This window comes from Ctenocephalides felis, unplaced genomic scaffold (genome assembly GCF_003426905.1).
Source record: "Ctenocephalides felis isolate EL2017-DRISC unplaced genomic scaffold, ASM342690v1 CF-g0.4_SCAFFOLD_01604, whole genome shotgun sequence".
Lineage (NCBI taxonomy): Eukaryota > Metazoa > Arthropoda > Insecta > Siphonaptera > Pulicidae > Ctenocephalides > Ctenocephalides felis.
Genome location: NW_020537758.1, coordinates 7,228,773 through 7,243,835, shown reverse-complemented (window position 1 = coordinate 7,243,835; position 15,063 = coordinate 7,228,773). Strand labels below are relative to the sequence as shown.

General features: G+C 28.8%; 1 protein-coding gene across 1 annotated transcript in view; it reads right to left on the bottom strand.

Moving 5' to 3' along the window:
• Positions 1-601: 601 nt before the first annotated feature.
• LOC113373287 (TBC domain-containing protein kinase-like protein) overlaps positions 602-15,063 on the bottom strand; it is a 33,445-nt gene continuing 18,983 nt past the window's right edge. The window contains exons 6-17 of the mRNA XM_026613595.1: positions 13,615-13,734; positions 13,362-13,522; positions 13,125-13,288; positions 10,703-10,800; positions 9,966-10,311; positions 6,948-7,154; positions 6,467-6,878; positions 3,631-3,796; positions 3,321-3,419; positions 1,798-1,803; positions 734-803; positions 602-672 (exon numbers count right to left, since the gene is read on the bottom strand). Coding sequence (XP_026469380.1) covers positions 602-672; positions 734-803; positions 1,798-1,803; positions 3,321-3,419; positions 3,631-3,796; positions 6,467-6,878; positions 6,948-7,154; positions 9,966-10,311; positions 10,703-10,800; positions 13,125-13,288; positions 13,362-13,522; positions 13,615-13,734 — 1,920 coding nt within the window. The remainder of the gene's footprint in view (positions 673-733; positions 804-1,797; positions 1,804-3,320; positions 3,420-3,630; positions 3,797-6,466; positions 6,879-6,947; positions 7,155-9,965; positions 10,312-10,702; positions 10,801-13,124; positions 13,289-13,361; positions 13,523-13,614; positions 13,735-15,063) is intronic.

The window sequence follows — 15,063 nt, the reverse complement described above, 5'->3', positions numbered from 1 at the left end:
AGTGCACTTAATAAGTATCCCTATTGATAACACAAGAAATTTTTGTTATTAAGTTAGAAATGTTTAAATATCTTCGTAATTTACGCTACAGCTTGATGTAATTTGGCCGTAAAGTGGCTCATAATTAAATTAAAACAACAAATTGAATTAAATACAATATATTTATTCATTATTTCATTAACATTTATGCACTTAACTAATCTATATATCACAGTAGACACCTTCCCTGACGACAAGACGGAGGTAGTTACTTAGGACGACATAATTAGTAGTTCGAGCGATTGTTTTTGCTGGAGAACAAGTCTTGAGTAAGTTGAGAGTTGAAGACTACTTGGCTTGAAGTTTTCGTTTACCCTATGAACAAAAACAATAAATTAGTAACAAGTCTCATAAAATATACTATAAAAAATAAATTACCTGATAAATCAATCAGCGCTGTCTTTCAAGCAACCTCAGCAAGACATTCATTGTAAAACCCAGCAAATGGTTTTTATAATAACTGATTAAGTTAGTGAGGTTAGTCGTGTTAGTGATTTAGTAAGAGTTAAGTTAATCATGCATAATTATGGGCAGTTATTAAAAAAAACCACTTGCGAATCATTTACATGAATGAGTACTCCAAACTCATGATGTTTTTAGCATCAGGGGCAGTGATAGTTGAATTGAGAAAATCTGCAAAAAAGAAACATTTTAATAAAGTTTGCATTTATACTGGTAATGGATAAACACATACTTGGTAAAATGTTTCTGGTGAGATTCCTGGTGAAGGAGTCAGAGTGCAGAGCAGCAGCGGTTGAAAGGACCTGAAAAAAAATAAACAGGTTATTTATTGTTCATATTTGTACTGATTATGGATAAACACACACCTGGTATAATGTTTCTGGAAAGATTCCTGGTGAAGGAGTCAGTGAGCAGAGCAGCAGTAATAAGTTGTAAAATATATGCAAAAATAAATTAAATATTAAACAAATTAACATTACATAAAAATAATGTTAAGCTAAATATTGGTTATTAGTCACTTACTTGAACTTGCTCAAAGAGCATTTATTCATAGTTCTTTAAAAAGTTTGTGGTCATAAAAATGAATATTTCAATCGTATCAATCCAGTTGTCCATGGTGTTGAAATCACAGTGGCTGTTTAAATATGCCTAAAAACAAATTATAAGGTTACAAAACGGCAAATATAGAACATATGAAGTATTATTCATCAATAATAATATATTGAATGTAAACTACATTTTCATCCTATACTTGGCTGTTCAATACTCAATTTGCTTGGTATGCTATATTGTAGTATTCATGTGATTTCATCTTGATGCCCAGAAATATAATGCAGAAATTTACTAGCGGCTTAATAATTGCACTTGGTTTTGTATGAAATGCATTGACAAAAATTGAAAACAGTGAAAATTTAAATTTAATGTAATACATCAAATACACATTGCATAATCCTAAAAGATTCAAACGACCATATTATTTATTAGTAGTTAAATAGATTAGTGTCTGTTAGTGTTTGTTAGTATTATTAGTTAGTAAATGGATGCAAATCATGCAAATGGTCATCGGAATCGTAAAAGCTAACGCTTTAATGATTATGTAAATTTGTAAAAAATGAAGCAAAAACTAAAATTATCATTTAATATCTTGGGTCAATTCACTGTTTAATAAATACATTCGGCCAAATGCAATTCTAATAAAACCAGAATGAGTGCATTGCAGTAATAATATTAGCATGAAAACTGAAAGATTCTGCACAAAACTACTGTAGTAACTGACTGCCCCAAACTCAAACATACCTGCACCTGTAATATACAGAAATTAGTATTAAATTATGCTAAACACTAATGGAGATTAGTGAATGATGTTGATACGTCACCAAAGCTGCCTTTGAGTACAATTCAGTTGCTCCAGAGAATCATAGAATGATTGTGGTCAAATATACGCAATTCTTGTTATCTACAAATCGAAATGAGTTAGCACCTGGTGATAATATAAATAAATATTAAAATTGAATAATATATACATATACTCACAAAATACTCAAGTCTCTCAATGATAAAAATGTTTATAAAATAGCGGTTGAATTTATACAACTCCGGGATTTTTCAATAGTGAATAAAAAATATTCCCGGAATTCTTATAACCGAGTTCAAAATATTCACAAATTTCGAATACGTTGCACAAGGTCCGGCAGCCTTTCGATTGTAAACTTTTGCATAGTCAACGAAATAATTTTATTTAACAGTAGACATTATGAAATGAAACATATCCGGCGTGCGTCTATGGCACTAATACGACTTTAGTATTAGCGCAACACTGTCGAACACGAAATGAAATCCGAGTGAATCCGTAAAGCGAAATGTATTTAGCACAAGTACAACGTACCGAATTATAGTCCAGGCAGCAATTGGCAGGGAGGCCTCTTTATTCCACGATGTTTGTTCGACCAACTCCGACGAGAAAATGAACGAATTTATGCCATGACATCCCACAGACTGGCATAAACCATAGATGTGCAAAGAAAACTTGTAGATGTGCGACTACAGAGCGTGCGAGTTCGTTCGGTCGAAGATGGCGCTTCAGTGACTCGAACGCCTCTTTTTCGGAAACTCGAACCAATTTTGTTTTGAATCTTTAATTTTAACAATAAAAGTGTTATTAAATAGATAAATCAATATCTTTAAACAAATAAACTTATTTCATGACAAAAATATGTTATTTAAATTATAAGTTTTTATAAAAGTACATACTTAGTGAATGATTTTATTATTGCAATAAATAAATTATATCTGATTTAGAAGATTATCTTAATTGAAAAACTAACTGGAACCGTGATGATTAATTGATTTGGCATTTGAAATATAATATATAATTACCCAATACCTGAAATATAAAACTAATAAATAAAATATCCAGATAAGTAGATACTAATGGCATTTATTTCGATTTATAAAATATATGCAAGTATTCATCATTAACTATATTCTTAAATAATATATATATATATATATATATATATATATTATATATATATTTATATATAATAAAGAGTTGTATATCAGATAATAGTTACCATTATGAATTGGTAATTAATTACTATATGTAATTTAGACTAACTAACCTGTAAAAGAGAGCAACAAAGATTTTTTTTCAAGTATATTTATTTATTTTAAAGACAAATATATATTAACAAAGGCCTTGAATAAAAAAAACAGTACGTTATTAAAATTTGATTTATATATTGTGTATAATTCGTATATATATATATATATATATATATATATATATAATTCATTTATAAATTTATAGAATTAATTGCAGCATGTAATATATTTGGCGTGACTGAATATAAAATGTTAAATCCTCCGTGCAGATGCGAAACTCTTGGCACACCACATTCGACTAGAAATTTGGAAAACTGAAAACAAAAGTAAATATTTTCGGTATACCGACTTGCTGTAGGGCATTATAATATTAGAAGCTTTTATAGGGTATTAAATTCTTCACAAATCTGTAGAACAATTGATTTAAGTTAGACGAACGGTTTGAGAGTTACAAGAGGAGATATAATAAATAGATGCATAAACTAGATAATTTACCTAATATATATATATATATTTATTACTTACCAATAGTACGTTTTCGTATTCGCAGCCTAAAACGACAATATTGGCCTGTCCAAGTCGATTCTGAATGGCAACACCAGGGGCTCCAAATGCGTCCAAATCTTTGGCGTCTAATTGGACGGATGTGAAAGGAATGTTAATGCTGCCGGTGATACAAGCCCGACTAAATCTGTAAAAAAAAAGATAAACCGATTCGTGAAAATTATATGTGAGACAAATTAAATAAACTACAAATTAGGCTCTGCAATAACTCGGAAAAAATAAAACTAAATATTATTTAGTTAATCCAATTATTCAATGTTGATTCTTTAGACAACGCATCAGAATTATAACTCAATATTCGACATCAATTTAAAAGTATACCAAGAAACTTCACGACATTATGTTGCAAGTAAAAGTCGTAGATAACTTAATTTTGAACATATTTGCTTAATACATCATTCAGATTAATCAAACGGTTTAAGATTTGTAGACCATTTAGAGCACAGAGGCACTTCATTGATTAGTTTTTTTTTTGTATCGAGATTTGAAGCGCACCGATTTTTGTTTGGGGGTAATTCTAGTATACAAATTAAAAAAAATCGATTTTTTTTATTTCATATTTTCAAAGTTTAAGTATCTAAGAATATGGGTACAAGAAGGTTTTTGAAAATTTGAATTATTTTCGGAGATATAGGCATTTTACTGACTCGGTCTCCATACTGGTTTGGCTTGACGCAAAACTTTAAATGCGTTTTTCTCAGAACAGACTTTTTTTTTAGTGCTGTTGACACGATTTTTTGAGTTTTAATCGACCGATTCACTTGAAATGTTCAGAGAGTCTTGTTTATAGACCTATCTATGGCCCGAACTAGGATTATCCACAAATTCCAATTTTTAATATTTTTAAAAAAATCGAAAAACTCAAAAGAACAGTAAAAACAACTTTTTTTTTCACACAGTCGCCGATTTGTGAAAAAAAATTTTTTTGCTCATCGCTAGTTCAGCCGATTGCGACATCATTGTAGATTAATAATCTATTTATTTTTTGAATTTCCGATGGCTAGGAGGGATGAAATCATGTCAAGACTAAGGTGCCAATTTTTTGAGACCACCCACTTAATCAGCTGCCAGTTTTTACAATTTTCAACTTTTTTATTTTTTAATTTTTGTTTTGTATTTTAATAATATTAACAAACAAGTGGTGAAAAAATGGATGGTAAAATCATTCATTGCTTTCTTTTACGATACTTTAAAAATGACCTAAAATGCATCGCTCTACACTTGAATACCCCCTTAAGTATAAAAAATGAACATACTAATATAAATATTCTGTGCTTTAAGGCGATTTTAAAATATACCAAGCTGCTGTAGGGCATTATTATATTAGATAAGATTATACTTAATTTAATTTTGAACAAATTTATAGAATATTTTATTTACAATTTTGAACAAACGGTTCAAAAGTTACAAGAAATATACTAAATAAATGCACATATTAGTTTACAATAAATGCATAAAGCGCAAAATGCGTTTAGAACATTTGTCAAGTTTCAAATTCAATTTAAAGTATACCGAGTTGCTGTAAGGCTTTATAATGTTAGACAATATTATCAATAATTTAATTTTGCATAAATTCACAAAATATTTCATTCACCCCTGTTCGCGCCATATCAAAGGGTGCGATTTATATTAATATGAAACAAAATATCATCAATAAAAAATCAAGTCAATCAATACTATAAAAAACAACATTTAAAATTATTGTAAATAGAACTATAACTTGTAATTAATATAAATTAAATACATAAAGTTACAAATAAAAGTGTTTACAACAAATTGGTCCTTCAAAATTCAATCAAACATCCATTGAGAAAACAAACCCAGACAAACGATTCAAAAGTTACAAAATATAATAAACGTATCTACCTCTATACACGTGAAATAAAACTAGATCAATGTACTTACAACGTTCAAAAAGATTTTAAAATACATCGAGTTGCTGTAGGACTTTATAATATTAGACAATATTTTAAATTACATATTAATTTAGTACAAATTCGTCATATAAATCTTTTACCCCAGGCAAACCGTTTAAGGGGCACAACTAGTGTGAAATTTCGAAAAAATCGATTTTTGTTTTTTGTCATATTTCGGTAGATTATACCTTTAAAAATAATATATAAAAATTTTAAATCGATATCTCAAATAGTTTTTGAGTTACAGCCATTTAAAGAGTATATATATATATAGTATATAGTATAACAATCATTTATTCTTTAAACGCGTTTTTCTCGAAACGGCATTTTCCGAATTTGCTGCAGCGATTACTCAAAAATAAATGATCCGATCACTATCAAATTTTTTTTACATGTTCTTTATATAGTTCTCCGTAAAATGAACTATCGATTTTTTGATCGGATCAAAAATCAAATTTTGGCTGTCGAAAAACGACCAAAATTTTGGGTAAAATTCGACTTTTTTTTTAATAAAAACGCCGCCATTTTGTCAATTTTTGATTTATTTTTTTCATCGTAGTTCATTTTACAGACAATATTATCTAGTTTAACGAGAATTTTTGGTTTTAAATTTCATCCAAGTAGAAGGCCGGAATCACTGCAGCAGTTAAGGGCCTTTTTTTATCGCGCCGTTGGACATCGACGATAATTTAAAAAATATTTAATTTTTTTCTTCAAAAATTTTACTATGTATTCTTAAAACATGTATAAATATATTCCTAAAATTTTGAAATGATTGATAAAGTAGTTTTTTTAATATAAATTCCCAAAAATCACCCTTATTTAAGCGGTTACTCTAGTTAAAACTTGCTAATACTTCTAAAACTATCAATTCCACTTACTGTATAGAACTGCGTATATCAACAGCCAGCAGCTCCTCATTCCGTTCCCTCAAAAGCCCCACAAAATCCTTAGCACTGATCCTAGGACAAAACTCCTTCTGCAAATCCTTAATCTCGACATCAGATATATCGAATTCGTCTAATTTCTCCTGGTCTCCCCTATCAGCCTCGTTGCATCTCCATGTGATACTTTTGGGGGTGCTCTCGTAAAGACCAGTGGAGTACTCCAGACAGGATTCTATGTCCTGTTCTGGCAGATCGGAGAATAAAAGGATGCATTCGTTGAATCCTGATGACATCAGGACTGATTCGAGACGTTTTAGGATCGATAGTCCTATGTAAAGAGGGAAGGAGCTGTCGCCTAACAAAAGTCTGTCCCAGAGATGCAGGATTTTGTGAATGGGGAAGACATCTGAAGTGAAAGATTTTGGTATAAATAATTATTTTATTTAAATAAATTACAGTTTTTTGATTTACTTACGTGAGAACATGGTCAAAAACCAAGGAATAGCGAACAACTCTGGAATAAATCCAATGTTCGCCAAATGTACTGCCAATTTGGGCTCGTGGTATGCTGTTAGTTGGGAAAATTTTCCAAGATATTCCCCAATCACCTTGGAATTATCCTTGCGGAAAAATCCGCGAAGATACCTGCTCACGAATCTTGAGAGACTTGCGTAAGCAAGAGCTAAAAAATAGAACTAGTTGGTATTGGTACTTTGCCTTGAGGCAAGTTACGTGAACTTTCCGATATGTTTAAATAATCGACTTAATCAATAAAAAAATAAATTAATTCATGAGTCATTAATATTAATCCGAGTGGATTTATTACACATAATTGGAAACGAACAAACACGTTAACTCGAAGAATTTTCTAAAAGTTAATTTTCAAAAATCAATAATTTTTATAATTAACTTCCCGTAGGGTAGTTATAGTAATGGGCCAAAAATCGCAAATGAAAATTTTTGCATTTCTCGACGTTTTGAAGGTTTCTGAACATTTTACTGGCATACCTCAGAAAAAATGGATGTGTGTGTGTGTTTTGTATGTCCGCATTTTTTCGTCCACGTTTTCGGGCGCACGGATCAACCGATTTGAATGGTTTAAAAACATTCGATTCCTATTGACAGGGTGATGTGCTGATTAGTTTTTCGCAAAGGCAGGTCCAGCCGTTACGGAGATATGGAGCAAAGAGTGCAGAAAGTAGAAAGCGAGTTTTTGAGAGAACGGATCAACCGATTTGAATGATTTAAAAAACATTCGATTCCTATTGATAGGGAGATGTGCTGATTAGTTTTTGGCAAAAACAGGTCCCGCCATTTCGAAGATGCTAAATATGCAAAAATGGCAGTTTTTGAGTGAACTAAGCGTCCTTAGATTTAAAGCGTTTAGAATGTGACTATGGAACCAAAAAAAGTTCCATAAAAATCGGCTTAAATTTTTTTCAACAGTTAATTACAAAAAAACTGCTCTGTAGATTTTCACCTAACACGAATCGGTATCATTCCCCTCAAACAGTTTTTGATTTTTTAAAATCGATTCGATAATATGAGCACTTTTTTCCAAATTACAAAAAAACGGCTCGGCAGATCGTCTCACAAAAATGACAAACTAAAGTCATCATTGAGATACATCAAATGGCTTTTAAATTTCTGAAATCGGTTCAGGCGTTTTTAAAAAAACGTCGATGAAACGTCTGATTAGAAAATTGATTCAAAGTAAACTAAAACAAGTTTTGGGTGCTAAATTTATTTGAATATAGAGTTAATTTTATTTATGCCCTCGTATATGATATTTAGAACAATTTTATGCTAAAATTTTATATTATAAATTTTATAATTATATAAAATATAGATGAACGACCTTGTGATAATCATATATTGAATAATAAAAAAACTGATAAAATGAAAATTGTATTTTAAGTTAATATTCTATCGATTGGTAAGAAGCGGTTATTTTTTCACATTTCTTCATATGACTAGAAAATTTCTTCTCGAGCACTCTACTTTTTTTAGTTTTGTAGTAACTATATTAAATTTACTATGATTTACCATAGACTGTTTTATATGTTCTGATACAAAAAAATTAAATAAAGCTAGTTGCTACGCGCGATTGTATATTCTACAAATTTCCAATATGTAGATACCGGACATTTTTTTACATTTCTTCATATAACTTGAAGATTTTTTCTAGGGCACTCTACTTTTTGGAAACTAGATACAATTTAATATATTTTACCATGAACTGTTTTATATGTTCTGATACAAAAAATTTAAATAAAGTTAGTTGCAACGCGCAATTGTATATTCGAAAATCGTCGAAAAAAATTTTTTAACACTTTATTACAAGAAAATGACCGGCCGATCTTTACCAAGAACTAATCAGCACGATTCTCAACCAATATCTTTCGAACGGTTTTTGAATTTTCAAAATCGATTCAGAACTGCGGGCTAAAACGTGGTCAAAAATTTTTCACTTTTCTGCTATTTACGAAGAAACGGCTCGGCCGATGGTCGCACAAAATTGATAAACGCTAGTCCTTATCGAGATACATCGAATGGCTTTTAAATTTTAAAATCGGTCTAGCAGTTTTTGAGAACACGTCGATTTACGGCAAAAAATTTGTTTGCGCACACGCACACACACACATACATACTTTTTCCAAATTTGGTCTCATTCGATTCAGAATGGCTTGCAACGTCCAGGAGAAAACATAAAATTAGCGAATCGGAATTTTTGATGAAAACATAAACTTCTCCTTCGGGAAGTTAATAAATCAATTTATCTCCAGAACATTAACAATCGTCTAATTTACACAAATTGAAAAAGTGCTCCCGTAAAGTCACAGTCTAAGCGCATTTGCAAATAATTCTGTGCGACATTTTCACTTATACTGTGCTTAGCTTGGGGGCATTTTCACATTTTTCAATAGTTTTCACAAAATTGGAAAAGTGCTCCAGTGCATAAACAGTCTAAACGCACTTGGGTAAACATCTGTACCAGAGTGGCGCTTAGACTGTGCTTAGCCTGGGTAATTTTTTGAATTTTTAATCCAAAATTATAAAAAAAAAATTATGGAAAATAAAAAAAGATGGAACAATTTTTTATCCTCAAAAGCAATTGTTTTGTCAATACAAGCAGAAACGGTTTAGATCATTCAAATCTGACGCTGAGTTCACTCAAAAAACTGCCATTTTTTGCTCTGTATCTTCGAAATGGCGGGACCTGCCCTTGTCAAAAACTAATCACCTCTTCTCCTAATCATTACAAATTGAATGTTTTTTAGATCATTCAAATCCGATACTCAGTTTTCTCAAAAACTCGATTTGTATTTTAAGTTTACGTTTTAAACTTATTAAGAAAGTTAATAAGCCCATCTCAGGGACTGCGGTGCGAAATGGAAATACGAAAAAACCTCTCACACTATTTCTTCCCTGAATCGTGTTGAAGTTTGACTACCCATTATTATTATTACCCAACACAATCATCTATTATTACCTTCGTCAGTGAAATTCAAATGCAAAAACGGCGCAGTCAACGAATCCAACCCCTGCCAATACACGTACTGGGGATTGCTCAGCACCCAAGCCTTCAATATCCTCTTCAGACTCGCATGCCCTGTAGGGGATGATAATAATTCATTGTACTGATGGCACCTTGGAATGTCCACTTCGATCTGCCTGTCGGTCTGTGTTGGAGTTTCCTTGTCGATGGATGCATATTTTTCTCGTTCGATCTCCAAACAGTTTACTCCGAGGAGACATGCCCAAATTTCACCTCTATATAGGGGCGGAATGTCGATTGAGCACTCGGAGAGGAGCATGTCTCTTGTGTAAGGGTAACCCTGGGAAATAAAAGATATATATATATATATATATATATATATATATATATATATATCTTGATAGTTTTTTCGACGTTGAAACATATTTCAAAGTGACTAGCAGCCCATTCGTCGAAATAAAAAAGGTATAAAGTATTCTTCTAATATGTTATAAGTTTTTTTTTTAAAAAATAAAACAATTTTTTTTTGAGTGTTTTTGTCCTGTGTTGCTGAATGATGACACGCATCTTGTGTCAAAACGTATAAATAAAAGTTTTTAATACTTTATACCTTTTTTATTTCGACGAATGGGCTGCTAGTCACTTTGAAATATATATATATATATATATATATATATATATATATCTTGATATTGTATATATATATATATATATATTAGTGTGTGTGTTACCTTTAGTAGCCTGTTGAATAAAATTATTCGATGGAACTGATATTCTGTATCGCGTTCTCGAATGATCAAAGGTAACTCTGTACTTCCTCTTATTATGTCTGAAATTTAAAAAAAATATATACATAAATAAATAAATAAATACATATATGTATATATATATATATATATATATATATATTGTTATTTTCTAGATTTTAATTGATAAGGGTTTCTTTACCGAACAGTTAATCCAACAAACAAAAAACAATAAGTTTTTTTTCTAAATGTTTAATTACGACGTTTCGGAACTAGAAATGTTTCATCATCAGGTTTTCTATCAGTAACAATATTTAAATATATAATAATATTAATGATGATGTCATCCGTTCTAAACAAAAATCACAAATAAAAAAGCCTATTTTATCGAGAAATAAATATGAATATATTAACATCGAACAAATTTATAAAATATATGAAAATTAATTATTTCAATAATAAAGCAAATATGAAAAAAACTAAATGTATTAAGTATTGGATTTTCTTTATAGATGAAAATTAAAATCGGTTCGTACAGATATATTTTTTTAATTACAATATTTATTACAACTGCTAAATAATTTAACATCTAGTAGCTTAATGAAAAATACGATAGTATTTTCATTAAAAGGATATCCGTATATAAAATATAAGGTAAGATAAAAGCAAATAATAATAATAATAATAAGATATAACCTTTTTGTTACTCTCTTGTTTATTTATTTTCATCTTTTGCCATTGTCAAACTATATTTTTTCTATAAATTAAAGATTTTGTGAAGATTTATTCGCCTTTGTTAAATTTACGCTATCAATTATGAAAAAAAAATAAAAAACAAAATTTAAAAACAATAAGTGAAGCTCTTTGTTTTAATATTTCAAGCAAACTAGTTAATACACACATAAAATTTAGTTTTGATCATAAAACGGGAAGTTCCTATCTTAATCTATAGATTTCCATTATAGATTACTAAGAATTTATAACTATAATATACATTTTGTAGAGTTGTATTTTGACAGTAAATCAAAAAAAATGTTATTGCAGATATATGCAAATTAGAGTTTAGTGTTTATAATTTCATGAAAATGCAAAATTAACAAATTTCTTTAAAAAACATTATTTTCAAAAACCGTGTAGGATCGAAAACGTGTAAAACGAGTACCGTGTAAAACGGGGTACTCGGTGTACATATATATATATATATATATATATATATATATATATATATATAATATAAATTGAGAGGTTTTCTCAGATTGTAAAATATTATAATAAAGTTGTTCTTGGGCGTCCATCCATTAATTGAAACTATTTTATTGAAGTAAAATGTTATATTGTCAAACGTTTCGGGTCCTGATTTGACCAATCTTCAGCGCATACAAATAATTTTAACAAAAAACACGGAAAATATAATGCACCAATCACTATACAAGTACAAAGCACGACTTTTAAAAACTATTAAATTAAAATAAATATTAAATTAAAATAAAATAAATGAAAAGGTTTTAAAAAAATACCCTTCTCATCGAGACATTTTAATAATTAATGTCATTATATTTCAATTTAATTAGCAACTCAACAATTTACATAACTAATGAATTTTTAATAAAAATGATTAATTTTTTTTATTAATTACTAGATTTGCAGTGTTTATCCATGAATTTTTCAGATTTTACTTGATTTGATATAATGAACTTGATGGTTTATTAAGTACTTTTAGTATTATCAATTTGTTATATTTTCAACAATGTTCTTGATTATTAATTAATTTGAATGATTTTTTTTTATAAATGTACTTAATTTTAATCAATCTCTTTTATTAACCATTCATTTAACTTATTTTTATTAATTTAATTAATATTTCGCATTTATTACATTACTCTACTATCTAGTAAATATTATCTATTGAATAGAAACAAACAAATAGATAAATAGTTAATCAAATAGATAAATTAATTATCAACTAAACAAATAAATAATAATAAAAATAATTAAGTCAACGAATGGATAATTGATAATGAAATGAACTAATAAATGTTTAATACTGTGAATTAACAGACGATTTATTTAATTAAAAATTTATATGCGGTTAATTAAATACTAATGGTGTATGGCATCTTGCCTTAAGGCAAATTGCTGGAACTTCGCGTACCGTAACGAAATGTTCGAGGAATACTGAATGTTTTCAAATAGATTATTATTAATATTGTAATATTGTCTTAACATTTATAAGAATTATATAAACTGAAATGCAAAGTTGAAATTATTTGTTTAAAGAGCATTAGAACTTTAGCCAGAATTAAAATTAAAAGTAAAGCAAAATTTTTCAATTTCGATTTTTGGAAAAATCGATCACGTGATCCCTTAATCTATGAATAGGCCTATCTACGTATACAAAAGAACTTACCATTTTTATATTTGGGACAGTGCAACAAAGGCCAATAGTGTGTGAACTTGACATGTGTCAATCTTGACATCAAATTGGTCAACTGGATTTGAACCACTTTAGGATCGTACAGGGACGATTGATCTTTAACCGCACCGTAGGTGATACCGTTGAGCATAACCAAACTGTAAAAAAATAATAGTAATAATAATAGTAATAATAATAATTTATTACAGTAAATATTGTGTTTCTATTTACTTTGGCAATGATAGTATAGGTGGCCTATTTTTCAAAAGTCCTTGTTTCTTCAACTCCAATTGCACATCGCCTCCTGCCAATTGCCAAAGACTGTAAATTTGTTTAAGTTCACACCGAAGCAAAGGATGGACAAAGTCCGTGGATTTTTTAGTTGATATAGTCTAGAAATATAAATAATATAAATATAAATAAATATATGCATACATATATATATATATATATATATATACATATGTATATAATTATAACTAACCTTATGATCCTCAACAACTTCAAACAATTTCAATTTCAACAATTCTTCAGCTGTAAGTCTTTCTTTCGGATTAATATTCAGACAGGCTTCGAGAAATACTTTCAACTCGTTATCTAAACTCTAAAAAAATATAAACACATAAATATATATATATATATATATATATATATATATATATATATATTTAACGTTTCTACACGTGATGTGTGTCATCAGTTAGTAATCTAAAAAACATATTACATAAATACAAAAATTGATAATAAATATAATAATATAAAAAGTATGTATATATAAATATACATACCTAACCAGAAAAAACAGAAAAAATTAATTATGTAAAATTTATTGAACACTAAATTTGTGTAAAAGAATAATATACTAATATATTAACAAACGATATATATATATATATATATATATATATATATATAATTTTTCGTATAATCACAAAGTCAACTCTAGTTTCATTCCTATTGCTATAAACCCCCATAAGAAACTAGTTGTGCATGGTATCGTGTTTTAGGGCAAACTGCTAGAACTTCCCGTCCCATTTTTTTTTTTTTTTGAACTTTTAATTTTTTTTGAAAACTTGAAAAAAAATAAGAATTCTGAAATGTTTAAAAAAATTTGACTTTTTTGAAAAGTTTGAATTCTTTTTATATTCAAAATATTTTTATACTTTAAATTTTTTGAAATATTTGATTATTTTTAAAGCAATCGTGCTGTGCGGCTATTTTAGAGAAGAAATATCACAGCGAATAAGCGCCCCATTGCAATTTCATCAAAGTTTATACTTATTTTCAAAATATCTGATAATTTGATGTGCATATGTCTAATGATCATTTTTGATCGCCAAATGGCATTTTTTCTACTCTTTTACTAGATCTCCAAAACCGCTAGGCCTGCCTTTCCAAAAATTTATTCACTTCTTCATCTTGTCAATACAAGTAAAATGCTTTTTGAATTATTAAAATCGGACGCTTTGTTCACTTAAAAGTTACTGTTTTTGGCACTTCGAAACGGCTAGACCTGCCTTCGCCAAAAACTAATCAGTACATCTCACTATCAATAGGAATCAAATGTTTTCTAAATTATTAAAATCTATTGAACAGTGTTCCCGAAATCGTCGAAAATTTGTATCCGAACATACACACACATGCATCCATTTTTTCTAAGGTATGCCCAAAATGTTCAGAATCAAATCTAGAATGTAAAGATATTTTTGTTTTTGTATGATTACTATCACCTAACCTACAGAAAGTCAATTATAGATTTTTTTAAAAAAACCTATATATGCATATAACAAAACATTATTATTTACACATTTACAAAACTAGAGACAACTTGCCTTAAAGTCTAGTTAATTACTTAACATTTTAAAGGATTCTTTTGAAATATTTTTATTATCATTTTTGTTAAGAATTCGATTTAAATATTTATAAAATTACA